Source organism: Trichosurus vulpecula, chromosome 4 (assembly GCF_011100635.1).
Source record: "Trichosurus vulpecula isolate mTriVul1 chromosome 4, mTriVul1.pri, whole genome shotgun sequence".
In the NCBI taxonomy this organism is placed as follows: Eukaryota; Metazoa; Chordata; class Mammalia; order Diprotodontia; family Phalangeridae; genus Trichosurus; species Trichosurus vulpecula.
This window is the reverse complement of record NC_050576.1, coordinates 121445215-121469867: the sequence shown is the minus strand read 5'-3', so window position 1 is coordinate 121469867 and position 24653 is coordinate 121445215. Positions and strand designations below refer to the sequence as shown.

The following is a 24653-nucleotide window of genomic DNA, read 5'->3' as shown; positions in this document are numbered from 1 at the left end:
GAGTCATTGTTAGTGGGGAATAGTCATCTTTTTCTAATAAGACTTGTGAGGTTCTGTTATGTCTTATATACATGTAATGGGAAGACAGCAGATCTTTCTGCTGTTTTTAATTGGTCAATAAATAAATAGACAAGGAATCACTAAGCACCACTATGCTTTAATTCTTCATTTCACCTTGACTGGATAATTTCTCACCTGATAGCATTAGTGACTCTACTCTCTCATTCTTTGGAAGACAAGAAACCATTCCTTCCTTCCATCCAGCTCCCTCTTCAATAGGTTCAAAAATGATTTTTTTTTTTTTGCTCCAGGTGTGTAATTGTCCTTTTTCTTTCTTTTCGCTTGTAACACTTCTTATCTTCAACTTCCCAACAATTAAGTCTCCTCTTCTCAATCCTATGTCCCTTTTTCCTCATTTGAATCTTTTATCCTGGTTACTTTAAGAAGACTTCCTTGTTCCTAACCACCTAGAGCAGGGCTGTCCAACCTTAGGTTTTTATTGAAACAAGAGACAATATATTGATTTGCCATTTTAGTGAGAGCTCTGTGCTAGCTTGGCTTCCTTCACTAAAGCTTTTATGTAAATTTCTATGCTTGTGGGTGGGCTGCATCAATCGCACTGTGGGCTACATGAGGCCCCCTAGGTTGCGTTTTAGACAGCCCTGACCTAGAGCATAGAGAGGTATTTTTTGAGTCTTTTCATCTTCTCCTCTAAGAGGGAGATAAGCCTACACTTTGAAGACAAAAACATCACACTCCTGTGTCAAAAGTTGCAAATATTGCATACCAAATTCACCACTACTAAATTTTCTTCTGTTCTCCAATCCAGTTGACGTTTCAGCCATCCCCCCCCATTGAAAGTATTGTATCTCACCTCTAAGCACCTAGTTAAAATATTTATAGCCTATTTCCATCACTTAATAATTTGACTAACATTCCTCAAGCCTGATAGTGCAATGAATAGTGTTGGGCTTGGTTTCAGAAAGACCTGAGTTCAAATCCAACATACACTTATGAGCTGTGTGACCCTGAGCAAGTCATTTAAACTCCCTTATTTAGTTTCCTCATCTGCAAAATGGGGATGATGATAGTTCCCTATCTCCCAGGGTTGCTGTAAGGATCAAATGATCTGGCATATGTAAATTGCTTTTCAAAACTTAAAATGCTATATAAATGCTGGTTGTTATTAGCTATAATTTTCTTTCCTTAGCTCAGCAACAACACAGCCATACCCTATCTTCTTTTCCCCTTGTACCATATGTGTCAATAACTTGTACCACCACCCCCTCAATCTCTCTACACCACTATTATCTCTACAGTAAAGTACATGAGGGTAAGGATAGTGCCTCATATTAAATTTGCATGTCTTCAGTACCTGGCATAGTGCTGGGCATATGGTTGGTACCTGATCTTTCTTGAATGAAGTAGTTTATTACTGAGTTAACAAGTCGGTATATAAAAGTATTGACTAAGTCCTGGTCTTTGCTGTGAATGCAGGATCACACACAATACAAAACATTTCTATTATCATCAGCAACAGCCTTAATCATAATTTCTTATTTCAAACAAATGTGAGGAGAACTGCAACTCAAATTCTGATTCATTAATTTAATATTTTTATCCTGTTGTCATGGTTAAGCTGTGGACATAACAACAATGAAAACAGTTAATATTAAGTGGCAAAGTTCTCCCAACACTATGCTAAATACTGTAGGTAATATCAAAGAAATGTAATAGCATTTACATATCTAGGCAGCTAGGTGGTATAGTAGATAGAGTATTGGACTTAGAATGAGGAAGATGTTAGTTCAAATCCTGCCTTAGACATTTACTAGCTGTGTGTGACCCTGGGCAGGACTCAGCCTCAGTTCCCTTATCTGTAAAATGAGAATAATAATAAGCACTTACTTCACAGAGTCGTTGTGAGGATCAAATGAGATATAACATGTAAAGCGATTTGCAAACCTTAAACTGCCATATAAATACTAGCTCTTAACTTCATCATTATTACTAGTCCTTCTCATGTACACCATACCTAAGCCAAAGTGAACTTACTGTTCTCCAAAGGACACCTGGAATGCCCTCTCTCCCTTCCCCATATGCATCTTTTGAAAACCTGTCTTCATATCCAGTTCAAACGCTACCTTCTCCATTAAGTAGCTAGAAGTGATCTTGAATAAGGGCATACATTGTTTGCTTAACATATTTGTAGGTGACACATACATAAAGTACTTTATAAAACTTAAAACTCTATATAAATACTAGCTGTTACTATGAATGGATAATTAACATGTTGGATAAAAGAGTCAAGATCTAAAAGTATCTCAGCAAGTTAAGTCTGTTGAGTCAAATCTAATACAGCAGAGCTAAATGGAAAAGTTTGGTTCTAAAACAGTTCATTTAAAAAAGATTTGGAATTTTAAAGAAACTGGAAGTTCAGTATGAATAACTAAGTGTCATGATACTCCCCCACTAAAATTGTTTGCTTGTTTGTTTTTAAACTAATGTAATTGGCTATGTTAAAAGACACCAGGAGTAATGCTCGGGAGTAAAAGGGTGGTAATCCTGCCTTACTCTGCCCTAATCAGACCACATGTAGAGCACCATATTCAGTTCTGAGTACCATATTTTAGGAAGGACATTGATCAGTTAGTCAAACTCCAAGCATTTATTGAGTGCTTACTATGTGCCACGTACTCCTAAGAAAACAAAGACAGAAACTTGACAAATAAGTATTTAAAAATATATATACAAAAAATTTGGGGGTGGAAGCCATCAGGAGGAAGCAAGGAGTTCTTGTAGAAAATAGTGCTTAACCTGCTGAGTCTCTAAAGAAACAAGGGATTCTAAGAAGTAGAGGTGAGGAAAAAGCACATTCCAGACATGGAGACAGCCGATGCAAGACGCAGAGAAAGAAAACAAAATATCCTGTGTAAGGACCAGCAAAAATACAAGTTTGACTGCACCATAGTGTGTGTGAAGGGGAATAATACATAAGAATTCAGGAAAGATTGGGCATAGCAAAACTGTGAAGGCCTTTAAATGCCAAACAAAAAAGTTTGTATTTTATCTTAAAGGCAGAAGGGAACCATTGGATCATATTGAATAAGCGAGTTACATAGTCAGACCTGTTCTTTATGAAAATCTATTTGACATCTAAATGGAACATGGATTAGAAAAGTGAAAGGAAGACAGAATAGAAGCCTATTGTAACAATCTTAAGTTAGTGATGAAGGTCTTAAATAAACCGGTAGCTATGTGAGTAAAGAAAGAGTAACAGAGGTAAAATATGTTGTAGAGTTAGAAACAACAAGACTTTACATTTATTGTTTATATGGGAGGTGGAGGGCAGATGGGAGAGTCAAAAGTTGATGACACTAAGGTTTCAAACCTAAGTGACTGGAAGGATAATTGTGAATTGGAAGGCAGTAGGGAAATTCAAAAGAGAAGAATGTTTGGGGGTAAAGATAAAAGAGTTATATTGTGAATGTGTTGAGTTTGAGATGTCTATGGGACATCCAATTTAAAATGTTTAATATGGTGTTAGACAGTTGGAGAGGCATAACTACTCCCAAGTGGAGACAAGGTTTAGCATGTAGATCTGGGAGTCTTCCGCAAAGAAATGATAATTAAACCCATGGAAGCTGATGAGGTTGCCAAGCAAGAGTATAAGGAGAAGAGAACTCAATACAGAGCACTGGGGCACATTGTTAGGTAGCAAAACATGCATCAACTAAGAAGAAAGAGTGAGAAGGGTAGGAGAACCAAGAAAGGACAGTGTCTCAAAATTCAGTGGAGAAAGAGAATCTATAAGAAGAGAATGGTCAACACCTTCAGAGGTTAAGGATAAGAATCGAGAAAAGGTTATAAGATTTGACAATTAAGAGAGCATTAGTAGTGTTGGAGAGAGTAATTTCAGTTGGGTGATGAGGTCAGAAGCCAGACTGAAGAGAGTTACGAAGTGAATGCAAGAAGAGGAAGTTTAGGCAAAGAGTATACACAGCATTTTCTAGGAATGGCAGTGAAAAGGAGAGAGATAGAATGATAACTTGAGGGAATGGTATGGCCTACTGAAGATTTGGCAGGGCACAGGGCAGAATTGGACAGGTTTGTAGGCAACGAAAAGAACTGGTAGATAGGGAGAGATTAAAAATTGAAGAAAGATCATTGTGGGGGCAATCTGCTAGAAATCATAGGAAGATTAAGGATAAATTGGAGAGTAACCAGATTAGAAAGGGCCTCTGGATTATGCATGCTATATAGGGTTTGGTTATGATCTGCTACATCATGTTTTCATTACCAGACTTTTTAGGGGTATACAAATGCTTTGATATTTTAATAGAAACACAGGTTTTCTTTTTTTTTTAATTAAATTTAGCATTTATTTTATTGAACTGACCAAGTCAGCTCTGGAAGGAAGAGCAGGAGGGAGGAAAGGAAATTAAGGAAGGGAAGGAAATGAAATAAGGAAGGATAGATCAGGTTTTTACTATATTCAGAGCACTAGGTATACATGTCAAGGAGGTCACCTTCTAATGGGTGAAACAACACATATGGGAGGTTTTGGCTACAAGTCAGTTGGAAAGGCTCAGCAGTCCTTAGGTTTCTGCCACTGTTAGCTGTGTGGCAATGGCCAAATCATTTAACTACGTTGAGCCTCTGTTTCCTTAACTATAAAATGGGAATTCTACTATCTGTTCTGTTTCTGTTACAGAGATGTTATGAGGATATGTGGGAAAGCAATTGGAAAACTTAAAAGTACTATATAAATGTAAGCCACTCTATTTAATCGTGTTATCTGTATCTTCCTCACATATTTAAATTGTTCTAGATTTTGTGTTATCAGGATAGATTTCAATGAAATTCTTTACCAGTCTGTCTTTTTAAAAAACAGACAAAGCATTTTCAGGCTGCTTTTAAGGGAAACATATCCTTATTTAGGGTAGCTCAACAAACTAGCCATTTAAAGAAAGACACATTTCATGACAACTTGTGAAATGTTTTTGTAGTCATTTATGAGTCAGATCACTCTAAAATTACCTCACTTCTATAACACTAACAATGCAGCAGTAGAGTGAAGAAGAGAACCACTTAGGAAAGAAGGATGGCTTAAATCGTTAGAAAATTTCAGAAGTTGTTCAAACAGAATTACCTTCTAAATCAGTGATTGTGGCTTGATTCTTTTTTAATTGTATTTTTATGGCCTCGTGCCCTTTTATAGTTAGTTACCGAGAAATGTAAGGACATAATGTGCATCCATTCCTGGCTTCTTTTATTCTCTTTATCCGTTAGTGAAATTTGGACTTTCCTTTTTTCTTTTTTTTTAACCTTTAGAATAGAAAAATTGAAATTCTGCCCTATATGAAGATTCATCATATGCAGTATGTATTTTTACATAGTTTTGATTGTAAATATTCCAAATAAAATGCTGATCAATTCAATCCAATAAGTAGCCACTAAGCAACTGCTGTATTCAAGGGACCACATTAGGCACTGGAAATCAAGAAAATTATTAGAAAATTATTGAATGGGTGTTTCACACAAATCTATTACATAAAAAATATCACTATCAACCATTTAGTCATACATCAAAATCAGGAGACAGAAGAAAGGGGTGTGTGTGTGTGTGTGTGTGTGTGTGTACGTGTACATGTACACGTGTGCGTGCATGCAACAGAAGTCCTCATCATTCAGTGAAGAGGTGTCAACTTGTTTAAATGCAACTGCATAGTATTGGTATTGAAGAACACTCAGCTTTCAACTTTTCATAATTACAAATTTTGCCATCAGAGAATCTCATTATTATTTCAAAATGTTTTGCTTTGGTTTTTTCTCTGTTAATACACATGCAGGACTGCAAACCAGTGTTAAAACATCACTATGTATTCTTATTCATCAGAGTGTTATTCTCTTTACCACTATGGGGAGGGGAGGGGGAATGAAGTAGGGTTTTTGTTGACATACCAGTAATTGCCCATGTCACATATGGTTTTCTTCCCACCCCCCTGACCGCTACTGTCTGAAGCAGACACTATATATGGAAGTGACAAAGGAATTAACAGTTTTCTATTGGAAACACTTTCAAAATGATGGGTTGCCATAGGATGGGTACTCTTAATTTTTCTCTATAAGTGGTAACAGGTGTTGACTTTGGCCTCATATTAGCTGTCTCAGGTTGACTTAGATTCAACTTTCAGTTTATCTCTTTTCATTTGACATCAGTATGTTATTCCTGAAACAAGTTAATGAAAAATGGAATATTTTTGGAAATTTGACCAAGGTTCAAGGTGATAATTCCTTATCTAAACAAACATCTGTTGATGGTAATAGATTCACTGGTTAGCATTCTTCATTGAAGTTTACTGACAGCTCAGAGTGTATTACCTTAGCAGAACCCAGGGTATAAATACTCCTTTTACCAAATTGTTTCTGTTTATTTTCACAGGGTTTTTATTTAAATTTGATTCTAATTATGAAGGAATCATCATTTAGATCTTGATATTTCTCTTCTGTGGTCTCTCTGAGATTTGAGGCAATTAGCTACATTGTGATCGTGATGACTTTATCTTAGCTATCATCCTATGTGGTACCTCGACTTGCAGGGTGCTCTCATTAACAAACAAGAAAATAAAAAGTGTTCCACTTAGCTTTTGCGTTAACCAATTTGGAAGCAATGACAGTAACATCTTACATTTTTTATATTGTACTTTTGTATATTAAAGACTCTCACATTTCACTTGATCTTCCTATAAGCTAGGCAGAGCAAGCAGCATTCCTCTTTTCCAGGTAAAAAAAGCTGAAGCTCAGGCTTGTAAGATAACTAGCCCCAGGTTGCATAGCTACTAAGTATCTGAGTCAAAACCAGAACCTAGGTTTCCTAAATTCTTTATTCTTTCCACTGGAGACCCACATACACATGCATGTACACATGCATGAAAGATAGCTTAACCTACAGATTCAATCATGGGATTTTATAATTGGGAGAGACTTTGATCCAACTTTCTCATGTTATGGGTCAGGTTGTGACTTATCAAAAGTCACACAGCTAGTTAAAATGCAGAACTCAAGTGAGACTACAGGTCTCTTGAATCTCAATGCAATATACTTTCTTATTATATTGTATTATTATTCCTAAAATATAATAGCACATGCATTTTTAAATTATCACTTTTATATTAAATTTTTACCTGAATTTATGTCTAAAGAACTATACTTAGATATAACCTCATATTGTCAGTAGTCATATTTCTTCATGAATGGTACTAGTAACAGTTTTGATTGAATCAGAAGTAAACAGAGGCAAAGTTGTTTGGAGAGGGACAGAATGTTAAGGTATTTTGAAGTACCAGTAATCAGTTTTTCCACTTCCTACCATCAAGTCTGTGATTAATCTGTATGAAAGGGTTTTTTTTTTAAGATTTTTCTTCAAAACATTATACTGGTGGGTACTAAGAGGGTAGCATTAGATGCTTTTGTTGTCAAAGTAATTGGTGACAAGGCCTCATAAAACTCAGAAATAAGTATGATGCTAGAGTGTGTTGGCCAAAAAAAAGGTTATATTACTTTCTCAGAGGCACTCAGGAGAAGCAAAATTAAAACCAAGGTTCAGACCTCCAGCCCCATCCTGTCCATTAAAAAACTGAAAGGTCAGTCAAGCCATCAAGCATGCATTGAATTGCCAGATCTTAGCAACATTTTTATAAGGATTACAGTAGTATTTCTGGCAAAGGTAGCCTTTCCTTTAAGCCAATGTGAATAAATTAATCTTGCCCATGTAGAGGATAATAGTATTTTTTACTTGCAAAGTAATATAACCAAAATGTGCTTGTTTTTATAACTGTGTCTTAACACTTTGTATAGCTTCAGCTGCTGAGAGATAACCGATCAGAGCGAGGAAACAAGAAAAACTGTTCTGTGAAAACTGCAAGCAGGTGAGAAAGTTTGAAATCATGTTTTCATTTTCTCCTTAAGTTATATGCCATTGTTTCCCAAAGAGTAGAGTAAAGGTATTGTAATTTGAGGTTTGGGTTGTCTTTTAAAAAAATACTTATATTATGCTATTAATTGTTTATTAGAGTGCACCTAGAAGGTTACTACTAAGAAAGAAGAAAGTATTTTATTGCTTTAATATAGAAATAACTGTAAAGAACAGATTTTAACAAGAAAATTTCTATCTCATAGATAAGCAAAAGCATTTTAGATCATGTCAGTATAATTATTTCCTTTGAAATGATGTATAAGTTCAATGAAGTAGAATTAATCTTACTCCCAAACTTATGTGGCATTGAGATCTATATTTTATTTGTGAGAGGATTAATATGAGTATTCACTTTGTAAATGATTTTCATTATTAGCAAGAGTGAGCAAACAGTAATGAAGACATAATCCCCTTTAAAAATAGGGTAACTTTTGATTCTTGCACATTAAATGCTGTTGAAGATGGTTACCTTTCTTTTCTTAAGTATATAAAATTTGATCTTACCTTCTAGTTTATAGCACAATATGACTATTCTCACACTTTTCATTCAGTATTTTTCAAAAACTAATTTTTTATTTAAATAAATATGGTCACCTTTGGGAAAATATCTAGAACTTGACAAAGAAGTAGTTCAGTCAAGAACTATCTCCCTGACGTTTGTACTGATTTGACTCCTGTTGTGGAACCTGCTTGCACCCCAAATTTTGGAAGGACCAATACTCTTGGGGTCTTCTGCTCATAGGCTACTAAAGTATCCCTGCAGAATAAAGAAATGACATTACATCAGAAAGAATTATTTAATGAAAATTACCAGATATATGTACTGTAAGAAAAATTTTTAGGTCAATAACATGTACAACAAGTCCAAAGAATCTATCAAATGCATTTATAAGGCATTTCTAGCTCAGTGCAAATATGGACATCTGTCCAAAAATGACTCTTAGATAGTGAAAATAAGATACTTAATAATGACCCCAAATGTAATACAAAATTATTTCTAAAAAGAAGATGGCAGTGGATTACCAATCAATATATATCATAGGCCTAGCAGAACCTGCTTTATGGTCACCAAAGAATCATAGGAAAGCCAAGAATTGCTTCTTGGTCCACCTTGAAGAGAAGCAAGTGAAAGAGACTGTGCTTCCCTGAGGAGAGGAAAAAATTATAATTCCCAGAGAAAACTAGGCAGAAAAGAGAGCGAGGTCAAAGTCAAGAAGCTGCTTATCTCCTCAGCCTAAAGGAATGAAGAATAAGGTCAAGAGAGAAGACCAAAAGGCCTCTATCTTTATATTTATACCTTCAATCCATGATGCGTTATGGACTTCTCATTATTAAAGCCTTATTGTTATGACTGGAACTAAGCAAAAGAACGGTAGATTTTCTTATGTCCCCCATACCCAGTTCCAACTACCCAGAGGTCAGCTTGCTGTCACTTGTTAACTATGATGCACCAAGAGTGGCTGACCAGTAAACTCTGTAAAAGTTTGGTGTGTTGATACACTCCAACATATCATGATGAAGCAGACAAGCTCCTAACTTTCTAGCAGTCAGACAGGTAACATTCCATCTTTGAAAGAGGTTAGAAAGCTGACTTCATGGGGTTTTGTGGCTTTCTCTAGCTACATAATTCTGGCCAGAGGTCTTGTAAACTGGGTACCGTAGAACATTGCCAACAGTCCACTCATATAAAAGAATAGTTTTTTAATAAAATATGGTAAAGAAGACATGTTAAAAGATACAGAAGAAATATAGCAAATAGTATATAGACCTCTACAGTGGATTGATCAAACATAAAATAATTCAGTATCATCCATAGAATGTTTCTGTCAGTTACTGAAAGGTTTTGGCTGTTCTGCAGTGTTTCTCATTCATAAGTCTAGTCCCTTATGGTACCATGGTTCCTGATGTACTCACTGTCAAAATCACAGACTGTTGCCAGTGAAGTGCAAAAAATTTTAAGCTCTTATTCGTATAGTACTTTAAGATTTATAATACCATGAAGTAGGTAACATAAGTATTAGCCTGTTTTACAGATGAAGAAACTGAGGGTCTGAGAGGTTATATGACTTGCCCAGGCTTACCCAGCTAGTAAGGATAAGATATGGTGTTTGAATTCAGGTCTCTTCTCTCCTTGCCAGCCCTTTCCATAAGACAACACTACCTTTTAGCATCAGAAGATTGTGTCATGGAGAAAATTTAATCCATCTGTTCTTTATATCCCTTCATTTAGATAACAAAAAGGACTGGTTTGTAAATTAATTTTAAAATCTCTTACTTGACCTGTAGGAAACTTTTAGCTCAACAGTATATAAACATCATCAGAAATCTCTATGAAATAATCATCTTATAGGTAGCTATTTGCTAATTACATGCTCACAACAGGCAGGGAAACTTTGAGAATTATGGGCCACATTATAATCAGTGAACATCTCTAGACTGAGTATAAGACAAAGACAGCCTTCTACATACCAGCTTGTACCAAGTAATTTTTTTATTGTTCAGTCATTTTTTAGTTGTGTCCAACTCTTCATGGCACCATTTGGGATTGTTTTGACAAAGATACTTGAGAGGTTTGCCATTTCCTTCTCCAGCTCATTTGACAAATGAGGAAACTGAGGCAGACAGGGTTAAATGACATACCACTAACATAGCTGGTTAAATGTCTGAGACCAGATTTGAACTCAGGAAGAGGGGTCTTCCTGACTTCAGGCCTGGCACTCTAGCCACTGTGCCAGCTAGGTGCCCTGTATGTGTTACGCACAAAAAATTATTGGCAACAGAGTTCAAAAAGAAAACTTTAAGTTGCTCTGCTTTAACAGCCTATTTCTCTAGGCGAATGAAAGATGGAAAAGGGTACCAATGTGGCATCAGGTTAAAGGTCCTCAGGAAAAAAAAGCTGGTTTCTTTATGCTTGCAATAGTAGTTAACAAGACCAGATCTATCACTACCTATGGGTAATACTCAATATTAAATAGCAATATAGGATCATCATGAAGGAAGTCTCAGAATGTAAGGACCAAAGGAAGTCTTGTCTTCTTGTAAACCCATTTGTTGAGAAAGAGAGAGAAGGCAGCAATAAACTATGCAGATATTTGTGTTAGGCTCATCTGAAGTAGGACAACTTTTAACTGGGTACCTAAATAAGTATTGTTGCTGGGTTTAGTGTATTCCTTAAACCTACGTTATATACAAGTAAGTGCTTTTTTCTGAAAATGTCTCTTAAGGCCTCTAGACTGAGTGATATGAGGCAGTACCAAGAGCTCTTTTTGTTGTTTGACACAAATTCTGTGGGTCAGCCTATCCCTCTTCTACTCTCTCAATATTTATGTAGCTAACTGTATTTTCTTCCTGCTACAAAGAGGCTACCATCTTCCAGCTCCTTAAAATTACAGCCTAGTTGGGCAGGGCAGCCATGGTGGGAGTCCTTAGGGCCATTTCTCTCAGAAGTTTACCGGGCATCCACCATTTATGCAGATTAACTACCCTTGTGTCAGCATATATAGTGAGAGTCTTTTACCTGGCAGCCATACAACAGCTATTCTCAGCCTGAGCTTAATGCTCACCTCCTAGGGTCCAGTTCCATATTCACAATACTCACTGTCAATTTCATATCAATGAGTGTTTTTCCAAAGATGTGTTGTTTCTAACACTGTTTATGGACAACCCTCCTCCATGATAGACAGCCCTATATTAAGGCCCCATCTGAAACTCAAATAGGGTTGGAAAAAATAAAACTCCACCCCAAGTGGTTTGTCCAGTGGCGAGAGCAAGTCCCTGCCCTCCCCAAAAGGTCACTGAACTACAGATACTCATATGGGACAAAAAAGCTTTCTAATATGCCTGGATAACCTGAAAGCACCTATTAACTGTAACAGCTGCTAATGTTGAAACATCTTTTAAGAAAAAGTAACTAGCTGAGGTTTAGGGAATCACGTCATCCCACAATACACCAGAGCCATGGAGTCCTGGGAAACAAAATAAACCTACAAGCCAGCTGAGAGTGTAGCAGACAGATATGGCCCTGCTCTTTGCCATCAAAGGAGTCAGGCAAATTATTAAACAAGAGATAGAATTGGATGCAATACCAGGCTGCTCTGCAAATAGCAGCTATGGCAGCACAGCAAATGACATTCTGGTTATACATGAGACTTTTCAGGTGCACCCACAGGAGTGAGCATCTCAGTTTCATCATCTCCAAATCTAGATATAAAGGATACTAATATGAGACAGTGTATATATGTATGCAAAGATGTGACCGTATACACAAGGACAGAAAGGCATTATTCCTTTTGTATTCTTTGGATATTTCAAGATTTGGTTTTCAAAATTTAAATAATTATAAATAGTTTTTGATGTTGTTTGATGTTGTTCAGTCAAATCCAAATCTTTGTGACTTCATTTGGGGTTTTCTTGGCTTAAATAGTTTGCCATTTCCTTCTTCAGCTCATTTTACAGATAAGGAAACAGAAGCAGTCTTAAGTGACTTGCCCAGGGTCACACAGCCAGTACCTTTCTGAGGCCACATTTGAATTCAGGAAGATGAGTCTTCCTCATTTCAGGCCTGGCACTCTATGCACAGAACCACCTAGTTGCCTCATTATAAACAGTAATTCAGCAAAAACAGACACAACAAAAATAAGAAATCACCACAAAATCACAAACCCCAATATTACTATATAATCCTAGCTATTTAGAAATTTTAACTATAATGAACTACTAAGAATAATAACTTCCATGAATGCCTAATAGTAATAGTTTGTTCACTATAACTGCTTTCAATCTCTTGCCTTTTTACAAATGAAGAAATACAAGGTTTTGGTGGATGGCTTTTTTGGCAATATATATACAAGACATATGATTCTCTCATTCTGCTTTCTTCAAAATGCAGTTTCTAAAAATTTGAATTCATTATTTGTTATATTTCTTATGCTTACCCTTTTCAATGGCATAATAAATTACATTGATTAACTTGCTGCAATCCAAACATCTTCCTGCCTGCCACACTTCCTCTCCACTACTTTCAACTTTTATTTTTGGAAAGATCATATGAATCAGTTGACCTATGACTCCACTCATCATAGCTTGCTATTACTTCCCAAACCAAAATGCCCCTCCTCAGCACTTCTTTATGTGAAGTCTGCCCCTCATAAATATAAACTCCTTAAAGCAAGGAACTATCTTGCTTCTTTTATTTGTGTCTCTTGTGCTTTGCAAAAAGTACTAGCACATAGTTAAGTGCTTAATAAATGATTTTTCACTCATTACCATCTACTCAACCATTCCTTAACTATTTTATAGGTTCTTTACAGTTTTTCAATATCACAAATAAAGCAATTAAAATATTTTTGCACAGCAAGGCCTTTTTACACTTAACTAATTCTTTAATAATGGGATCATTAGGTCAAAGGACAGAATAAGTTTTGTAACTTACTGTAGATTGCCAAAAATCCTCCAAAAAGATTATTCAAATTTACAATCCTATTATTAGAGCAATAAAATAAATTTATACCATGAAAAAATTGGAAGAGAAAAAGATCATTTACCATTCAGAGATATAGATAAGGAATGAATTCTTAACCAAACGAGAGATAGAGGCAAAAGATAAAATAAATCACTTTGATCACACAAAATTGAAATGTTTGTATGAAAAAAATCAACATACATGGGATAAGAAGAGTAACAGTAAGGAAAAAAATATTTTATATCATGTGTTTCTGATAAGTGTTTGATACTCAAGATACATAGATAAACAACTAACAGAAATAGATAACCAAAAAACATTCGCCATTGAATAAGTGGTCTAAGAATATGAACAATTCTCAAAAGAAGAATTGCAAAATATTAACAAACATGAAAGAGTGTTCCAAATTACAAATAATAAGAGAAATGCAAAGTAAAACAACTCTGAGATATCACTTGTTACCCAGAAAATTAGCAAAGATGATTTTTTAAAATGACATTAGTCATTGTTGAAGGAGTTGTAGAAAGACAGATACACTAGTAGAATGTTGGTGGAATTGTAAATTGTTATAAGCATCCAGCAAATTACAAATAGAATTATTAAAATATACTTACCCTTGGACCCAGAGATTCTACTGCTAAGCATATGCCCCAATGGTCTTTGACAAAATGAAAGTCTCAATATACACCAGAATATTTATAACAGCAATTTTTGTGATAGCAAAGAACTAGAAACAAAGTAGATTTCCTTCAGTTGGGAGATAGCTAAATAAATTGTGGTACATGATTATAATATAAAATTATTTTCCTCTAAGAAATCATAAATATGATGAATATAGAGAAAAATTTATGAACTAACACAACTCCTCTCTACCTTTCTACCCCCTCTTCCACCCTTATCTCTTCAATTTTCATCCCCCTCCCCACCCCTTCTCCCCTTTTGTCTTCTTCGTCTCATTTATTCATAGTATTGTTTATTCTCTTGGCTTCAACTGTCACCTCTGCATAGATGATTTCCAAATCTCAATCTCCTTTCTGAGAAAGAAATGTACAATTTACAGTTCTGCCTGTATGTCTGGCAAGCACCTGAAAAATCAAAATGTCCCAAACTGTATTTAGTGTCTTTCCATCAAAACCTTCTTCACTTTTGAATTCACTATTTGTCAGTGGTATCCTAACCACATACAAGATTTTTGTCAGAACCATTTTGTAATTATCTTTGTAAATGTTATTTAGGATGTTAATAAGTTAAAATGTTAATGTATACTCTCTGTATATTAACATATATTATATGGTCTCTATAAAGACCATAATTTGTAGAATTATTGCTGATCTCCATTGTTAGAGAGTGTATCCTTACCCACAGTTCCTTTCACCAATGAAATCACAGGTATATATGTATGTATCACATATATGTGTGTATGCATGTGTGTATATATGCATATATGTACTTAAAATACACAAATACTTGATGATCTTGTCATTGCTTGAAATGATATTTATCTTTTTATTCTGCATGGTCTTCACTAGTAATATATAAAAATATAGATTATTTATGTAGTATTACATAGTCTGCTGTGTTTTATATTTTGATTATTTTTCTGGGTATTTTTTTGTCAACACTCTTGGATTTTCTAACTATACATCTTATTCATCTGCAAAGAGAAACTTTAACCTCTTCACTACTAATGAAAATTCTTTCACTGTCTTTATCATACCATAATTAGCATTTCTAAAATAATGTCAAAAAGAATGCACTAAGAGTGGACGATCTTCTTTTGAGTTTTTTTAATGGCAATGTTTCTCATGTTTATTCCTTACATATAACGTTGACTCTTTGTTTTCAAAAAGAACTTATTTTATCATGTGAAGGAGAAAAATATTCCTATCCCTTTTATTTTTAATGTTTTATCATGAGTGGTTGTATTTTATTCAAGACTTAGACAAACAAACATGATTGAACTTGAGAGTCTAGTCTGTCTACAAATGCAATACCACATTTGTTTTTAATCTCTCTTTGAAGGCTTATGTCTCTTACATTAAAATTCTGACAGTGACTTTTAATAGATTTTTACATACTCATTGTTCTACTCAAGTATTAACTGCTTAACTCTCCAGGATTTCACTATACTTCATACTGAATGGATTTTTTTCAATTATAAGCTTTTTTCCATGAATTCTTTGGAGTCTTGTTGTTCAGTCATTTCCGACTCCCCCATGGCCTCTTTTGGGATTTTCTTGGCTAAAATGCTGGAGTGGTTTTCCATTTCCTTCAGTTCGTTTTACAGATGACAAACTGAGACAGACAAGGGCTAGGTGACTTGCTCAGGGTCACACAGCTACTAAGTGTCTGAGGCCAGATTTGAATTCAGGAAGATGAGTCTTCCTGACTTCAGTGCCAGGCAATCTATTCACTGCTCACATCATCATTGTGATTTTGCTTTCTTTTTTTCATAATTTGTCCTGCTTTCTTATGTTCAGATTTTTGTAGTTGCTCAGGAAATAGAAAAATACCCCCCCTCCCCGACATTCTAGCAAATAATTGGAGTCAAGTGAAAGCATTTTTATTCCAGATATTGGCAAGTTACTTTTTAGACAACAAAGCATTTATTAGGAACCTTTTTGTACTAAATGTAAATAATGTTTTGTAAGTGTCAGACTTTGATATTGTTCTTTAAAACTGTGATTATCCAGCTAGATATCATCAGATGACATCATAAATCCCTAATGTTGTTTGTTTTCTTTTCTGGTTTGATCTGTTAGTAGTTTGGATAGATAGAATAAACAAGTTATTTTTCAGTTATTATTTCTTTATTGCTGCCTTAGATTGCCAACTAGTATTTAAAAGCGTCTCCTCAAATGAGAAAATGCCAAAAGATTTGACAGGAAATTCAAAACAAACTCCATTATTGCTTTAGATTAAAAAAAATTTCACTTCAGCTTGCTTGCATCAGGGTAGAAAGAAATTCCTATTTACATTAGAACAGAGCTCATTCGTTTTCATCCAATGATACAGATCACTGTATTTTGTTACACAGATGTGACAAATAGAATTACAGCTGCTCTTTATTTGATCTTCTAAAGAGACAAAGATGTGCAAGGATTGTGCCTGCTCCCTTTTTCCCACAGTGTCATCTGTTATTTGGGAAAGACTCCTAATTTGTAGCAGATACAAAACTATTTGTTGCGTTGCAGGTTTGCCAAAAATAAATGAAACCATTAATTACTACATTTTTGAGCAGCTGTTAATAAATTGGGATAGGAAAACTGTACATTAAACTACTGGTTAATTACATGTACTATGTTTGTTTAATGTAGCTTTTCATAGAAATTATAGTATCAACAAAAGGAAATGATCCCGTATTTAAGTGACTTAAGAGTGAAAATCTTATATCTTTCTATCTGTAATGTCAGCATTCTGTTAACAAATTATTATCTTCTCTCATGCTCAAAACATAATCATATTCAAAAGCCAAATTTAGATGGACATTCTCTTTTTAGTTTTCTAACATAATAGCTTTTCTACATCTAATTTTTAAAATACTAAATTATTACTATTTTAGCACATTCACTAAGGTTGTTATTGTTTCCTAGTTCTAAAAGACTTTTATTAGACTTAAAGTAACAAAAGTACTTTTCTCATTCTACCACTGTATATGTGAAACTGTTAGCAAATATCTATGTATTTTCTTTATTTCATTTTTATTGGATTTTGTGCTCATTAAAAACATTTTAAGATTTTCTAGATAAGTTTTTAAGATATTTGTAGTAGAAAAGGTAAAAGAAATAGCATTTAGAAAACCATTTTAAGTGATTTAACTAATCTGTTTCACTTTACAAGACCAAATTGTTGCATCAAAAAGTAGCACAATTCACAAATTACTAATTTCTTCCCTCCTGTCCTTTTGGCATCATGAAATTCTAACTTTGCCTGCCAAGATTTTAAACTAATGATTACAGAATGTTACTTTAATTTGTGATTATACTAAATGAAATTAGTATGAGCCAATTAGATTTTTGAAAGGTTGGTATTCAATTATATCATTTGATCCCAAAGAACAAATTTGTCATTAAAAAAATAAGTTATCAGAATCTGGTATTTTTTAAATGAGAAAAGGGATCAACTAGTCCCTAGGTGAAGTACCTGTATGCCCTGTGCCTAAAATCCAGTAGACAGACTGCTAGATAATTTAGGATTACTAAATGAATAGACAGCTTTTCACCACTAGAGTTCCTGTTAAATTTAGCTATGGTCAATAATGATTAAAAATAGTTTCCATCTGAAAGCTGCTCAGTGACCTGTAGTCAAAATGTTTGTGGACCTAGGTCCATTTCCTTAAGGACATGTGTTTTTTTTTTTTTCACCGTTGGCACATTTCAAATTGATTCAGTGATTAAATAGGCATGGACGTTGAACTTAACCTTTCAGTCTCATAGATGGTTTCCCTAGGAAATGATTAAGGTACATCTGCAGGATGATAGAAGAGTAGCTTCTGGGGCTGATATTGCATGGTGCATATTGGTAATACAGACTTATGTAATTTAAAATAAATTTTACACATTTGCATATGTACAAAATTACTGTAACAAGAAAATTGAAAATCTTAATTTTGCAGTATATTAGTGTTAATATTTGGAGTCAACAGAACATAGAATACTAGCTGCTACTTGAAAGGTTTTGCCATGATACTCATAGAAAGAAATTCACTTCTTTCATTTACTACATCAAAAATGGGCTTTCTACCATAAAAGTGTTTATCAAAGTGTCACTTTTTCCTATGTGCAGCACAGGGTTCTTTTTTTTCTGTTTTTTTTTTCCATCTCTTTAGAACTTACTAGCCAGCTCCATTAGCTACTACTCTTTAGATGAGTATAGTACAGAAGCCCAAATCACATTAACTTATCAAGTCTATTTTCAACTGCTTCATATATCTTCATAGTAAAGAAGGGAGCCAGCTAAATCGTCTTACAGTTTAAACATTTAAGATACTAAAAAGTGCTTTGAATTCCTTTTTAAAGAGGAATGTAGGATAAAATTTAGATCTTCAACAGTGAGCTACTATTGATTGCTGCTAATTTTCTCCTTTTTTTCCTGTTACACAATTGGAAGAAATACTGACATAGTTGACAGAATAGCCATTACATGTCCTTAAAAAAATAATTAAATACATATTTCACAATCAGAGTTTTACTTCTGCATTTTCCTTGTAGAAACAAATATTTTCTCCCTCGTTCCTTAGTGACTTGTTTGCGTACCAAGATATTGGCAAGGATTTGCCTTTGTTTATTTCATATACTTTTGATCAATTCCAACTCATGCCCAATTATATTACACTAAATTAACATAATTCAACAGATGTTGATATTTAAATGTTTTCTGGCATTCAAATCTTGGACAGCTGTCTTAGAGCTTGGGGAAAAGGCAAACATTTAGAGTTAAATGCTGAACATATGCTTAAATTACTAATTAGAAACAAGAAAAAAAACAATGCATTATCCTTTCGGAGGACAATAAACCTCAGATACATATTTTTCTAAACTCTTTTCTCACCAAGTTATAGTCAAGGGGTGTTTTGAGACTGGTGGGGGAGGAGTTGTGCTTATTAATGGAGAACTAAATTTAACCTCAGATAGGATTACTTAGAGATGTTCATCATGAATTTGTTTACTTCAGGTGAATCGTTTTTGTATCCCCTTAGCACCTAGCACAGTGCCCTGCTCAATAAATGTCCTTAGAATTAAATTGAACATTACCTTCTGTTTGGGTTGAGCAACATCAAGGCGAAGGGAAATTCCATCTGGGACTACTCCTAGTGCCCTCCATCACCACTTTGGAACTTTCAGGATTAAACTGAAGCCCCATACCAAGTCTTCCCAAGCCTCCTCTACTGCTAGTACTGCTTCATTCCATCTAATAATCAAAAACAGTAAAATATCTTTTAATAAAGAAAATAAATGCCTTCCATACTTCTTTGTCAGAAACATTACTATCAGTTAAGTTTAGCAGACTATATAATAGGTTTGGTCAAAGATCTAAAATATACAAAGGAATCCTTTTTTATTAAAGTGGTAGAATGAATAAGTATGTAAATAACAAGTATGTAACAATTTACCCACTATGAATAATTTGTTACAACAGTCCAACAAACATGAGACACTAATTTATTGGTGGCATTCGCCTATTTCTTTTTTTTAAGAAAATAACAACTAGACATACTTGGCCAATTCACATAGTACGAAGAACACTACCCAAAAATCAAGAGGCCTAAACTCTAATCTTGATGAGAGGCACTAACTATCTGTATGAGCTTGACTTCTCTTGAGCCCAGTTTGTTTCTAAATGGATAGGGCTGTGCTTAATTTTCTTCCAAAGCATAGGGTCAGACACACAACCCATGGGATGCATTGCCCCTGTGCTCCCTGAGTACTGCAGAACCAGATTAAAATGTAATTGGGAAACATTTAACAAAATAAATAAAAATACAAAACACAAATAATGTTAATATATGGTTGTCTAAGTTAATATGTGGCCAGAAAAGATCCTTATTACAGTTTAGTGGGCCCACTTATATTTTAGTTTGAAACCACTGCTCTAAATTCCTGTAATTCAGGGAGTTTCAAAGTCTGGGCTGTAGACCACCAGCATTCATAAGTTGGTCTACAAGTGGGCTATAGTGTTAATATGAATAATAGTTTTACCATTTACTAATACTAATTCATATTAGTAATAGTATTAGTTAATAGTTAATTTTTTTCAGTAAATTATTATATAGTAATAATGGTACTGGGCACTGTGGGGGGAATAGAAATATGTATACTACACAGATCTTACACTTTAAGAATTTGCAGTCTAGTAGAAGAAGCAAGAGTCTCTTTTGCATCTCATTGTCTCTACCAATCAAGCCCATCTGTATTTGTAGCTAGCATGGACTTTTTAATAGGGTGTATACATGAGAATATCATATTGAGGTGGGAGACTTTTTGATCCGGCAAAGTAAGTGCTTCTGAAAAAATTAACTATAAACATGGTAGTATGTTCTTGTCTCTATAACTCTCTGACAATTATATAACTATGAAGATTTGATAAAAAATAATAAGCAAAAATATATTCCATCCTCATATTATCTTCAAGGATACCTTCAATTCCTACATAAAATGAAAGTCAGCCTGGTGCCATCAAAAAAACATTGGGATCAGAGTCAGAGGAGCTGAGTTTGAATCCTGCCTCTGTGAGCAAGTCACTTAACTTCTCAGGGACTATGTTTCCTCATCAGTAAAATGAAAGGAATGGACTAGATCTGGAGTGTCTCTTAGTTCTATATCTATATGCCTATGATCGCAATTCATTCTGAAAATGTAGGCATATTGTTTAACAACTGTGAATGATAAAAAACACTGCTTGTGATCTTCACTATTTTGTAGTCTTCCACTGGCTGAGATATCTTTAACAATCATCAGTCTTTAAGTGCTTTTTGGAATAATATCACCTCCAGAGTAGACTTCTGCTGTACATATTTAGTCAGAGCCAACAACTCTTCTTGGGTTCATGTTGGTTAGTATCATTGCCACTCAAAGCATATCGGATAAGTGAGTCAATAGAGTCCAAATATAGTAGTTAGAATATTGTCAATAATGAAAATAGATCACTATAGAAATTCTAACATCTCCATTCCATTTCATATCTCCAGTTTTAGTGGATTGGGAATTCAAAATGAATGCAAAGTGCAGTATACAAGCCAAAAGAAAAAGAGTGTTATTAGATTACATTAAAGGATTCATGGTGATCAGGAATGGGGAGGTAATAGTTGTACTTTATTCTGACCTACTTAGACGACATACAGAGCTGTGTTCAGTTATGGATACCTAGTTTTAAGAAAGATGCTGATTAACACATAGAGACATAAAGAAAGACCAGTATGGTCAAGGCCCTTGAGAGTTTGCCATATGAAGATTAGCTGAATGAACTGAGTGTTTCACCTGGAGGAGGGAAGACTGTCAGAGCTCTCTTCAAGTATCTGAAGCATTGTCATGAAGGAAAAAGGGATTAGACTTGTTCTACTTACTCTAGAAGGAAGAACTAGCAGTATGTGGAACTGAGAAAGGATCAGACTTAGGTTTGATGTAAGGAAAAACTGGCTAACAGATTGCTATCCAAAAATGAAATGGGCTTGACTTAGGAAGTATTGGGTTTCCCCTTACTGGAGGTCTTCAAGCAGAGGCTATCACAATTCTTGGTTAGAGAGCCTCTAAATTCCCTTCTGCCTTTGTTGATCTCTCATCTCTCCAGTTTCATCTACAAATATTTGTGTTGGTCCAACTTATCTAGATTTTATGTCAAGTTTCTAAGGGTACATTTTGCCTCAACTATTGTTTTTTATGTTTTGTGTGTGAATGTTGCTCTCAGTATTTCATAGTCTTCTAAGAATGTTGTTTTTTTTTTGTTTGTTTGTTTGGTTTTTTTTGCAAATGAGCTTGCATTCCAAACTACTGTTACCATTGGTTGATGTTTCTGTGTTTTATGAGGGGTTAAGGATTTGTTGGCCCAAAGAGTTTCTGGAACTTTTTGGTCTCATTGTTGTGATGAGTGTTTTTCACCATTTAAACTTCTGTATCATTAACAAATCTCTTCCTATCTCTTAAGATATAATTAATTTCCACTTTTATGATGGTATGTTGTTGTATACCACATTCATGGCCTTCTAGCTCCCTTCTTGAACTAACCTTAACAAGCATGTTTAGTCATCTGCCATATGTCACACATTGTGCTAACACTGTGGACACAAGGACAAAAAACTCTATGCCCTCAAGAAATTTGTGTTATGCTGAAGGGAACACCATATAAGAATAAGTAAATTTAACTTATATACAAAGTAAATATAAAGTAATATCTTTGCTAGGGGTGGGAGGATAGCAATAACTTTCTTAAAGTATTCATAAAAAAGAAAGTATTCATAATGTGTAGATACAAAATTACTCTGGAATCTGAAAGTCCTTGAACTTTTTAATTTCTTTTTTTTAATTTATTTATTTAATTTATTTAATATATTTAGTTTTCAGCATTGATTTTCACAAGAGTTTGAATTATGAATTTTCTCCCCATTTCTACCCTCCCGCCCACTCCAAGATGGTATACATTCTGGTTGCCCTGTTCCCCAGTCAGCCCTCCTTTCTGTCACCCCACTCCCCTCCCACCCTCTTTTCCCTTCCTTTCTTGTAGGGCAAGATAAATTTCTATGCCCCATTGCCTGTGTATCTTATTTCCTAGTTGCATGCAAAAACTTTTTTTTTTGTTTTTGAACATCTGTTTTTAAAACTTTGAGTTCCAAATTCTCTCCCTTCTTCCCTCCCCACCCACCCTCCCTAAGAAGTCAAGCAATTCAACATAGGCCACATGTGTATCATTATGTAAAACCCTTCCACAATACTCATGTTGTGACAAACTAACTGTATTTTGCTCCTTCCTAACCTATCCCCCTTTACTGAATTTTCTCCCTTGACCCTGTCCCGTTTCAAAAGTGTTTCTTTTTGATTACCTCCTCCCCCATCTGCCCTCCCTTCTGTCGTCCCCCCTTTTTTATCTCCTTCCTCCTTCTTTCCTGTGGGGTAAGATACCGAATTGAGTGTGTATGGTATTCCCTTCTCAGGTCAAATCAGATGAGAACAAGATTCACTCATTCCCGCTCACCTGCCCCCTCTTCCCTTCCTACAGAACTGCTTTTTCTTACCACTTTTATGGGAGGTAATTTACCCCATTCTATCTCTCCCTTTCTCCCTCTCTCAATATATTCCTCTCTCATCCCTTAATTTGATTTTATTTTTTTAGATATCATCCCTTCATATTCAACTCACCTGTGCCCCCTGTCTATATATACATATATATGTGTGTGTGTGTATATATGTATATATATACACACACACACATACGTATATATATACACATACATACATACATATATATACACACATATAAATAAATACACACACACATATATATATATATATATGCATATTCTCTTCAGCTACCTTAATACTGAGGTCTCATGAATCATACACATCATCTTTCCATGTAGGAATGTAAACAAAACAGTTCAACTTTAGTAAGTCCCTTACAATTTCTCTTTCTTGTTTACCTTTTCATGCTTTTCTTGATTCTTGTGTTTGAAAGTTAAATTTTCTATTCAGCTCTGGTCTTTTCACTGAGAAAGCTTGAAAGTCCTCTATTTTATTGAAAATCCATATTTTGCCTTGGAGCATGATACTCAGTTTTCCTGGGTCAGTGATTCTTGGTTTTAATCCTAGCTTCATTGACCTCCACAGTATCATATTCCAGGCGCTTCGATCCCTTAATGTAGAAGCTGCTAGATCTTGTATTATTCTGATTGTGTTTCCACAGTACTCATATTGTTTCTTTCTGGCTGCTTGCAGTATTTTCTCCTTGATCTGGGAGCTCTGGAATTTGGCGGCAATATTCCTAGGAGTTTTCTTTTGGGGTTCTTTTTCAGGAGGTGATCAGTGGATTCTTTCAATTTCTGTTTTACCCTCTGGCTCTAGAATATCAGGGCAGTTCTCCTTGATAATTTCTTGAAAGATGGTATCTAAGCTTTTTTTTTGATCATGGCTTTCAGGTAGTCCAATAATTTTTAAATTATCTCTCCTGGATCTATTTTCCAGGTCAGTGGTTTTTCCAGTGAGACATTTCACATTGTCTTCCACGTTTTCAATCCTTTGGTTCTGTTTTCTAATATCTTGATGTCTCATAAAGTCACTAGCTTCCACTTGCTCCAGTCTAATTTTTAAGGTAGTATTTTCTTCAGTGGTCTTTTGGACCTCCTTTTCCATTTGTCTAATTCTGCCTTTCAAGGCATTCTTCTCCTCATTGGCTTTTTGGAGCTCTTTTGCCATTTGAGCTAGTCTATTTTTTAAGGTGTTGTTTTCTTCAGTATTTTTTTTCCATATTTTTTTGGGTCTCCTTTAGCAAGTCATTGACTTGTTTTTCCTGGTTTTCTCGCATCCTTCTCATTTCTCTTCCCAATTTTTCCTCTACTTCTCTAACTTGCTTTTCCAAATCCTTTTTGAGCTCTTCCGTGGCCTGAGACCAGTTCATGTTTTTCTTGGAGGCTTTTGATGTAGGCTCTTTAACTTTGTTGACTTCTTCTTGCTGTATGTTTTGGTCTTCTTTGTCACCAAAGAAAGATTCCAAAGTCTGAGACTGAAT

General features: G+C 34.9%; 1 protein-coding gene across 2 annotated transcripts in view; it reads left to right on the top strand.

Moving 5' to 3' along the window:
- GPATCH2 (G-patch domain containing 2) overlaps window positions 1–24653 on the top strand; it is a 263126-nt gene that overhangs the window by 199498 nt on the left and 38975 nt on the right. For both annotated transcript variants that reach the window (XM_036754825.1, XM_036754826.1), the window contains exon 8: window positions 7861–7931. In XM_036754825.1, the coding sequence (XP_036610720.1) occupies window positions 7861–7931 (71 nt within the window). The remainder of the gene's footprint in view (window positions 1–7860; window positions 7932–24653) is intronic.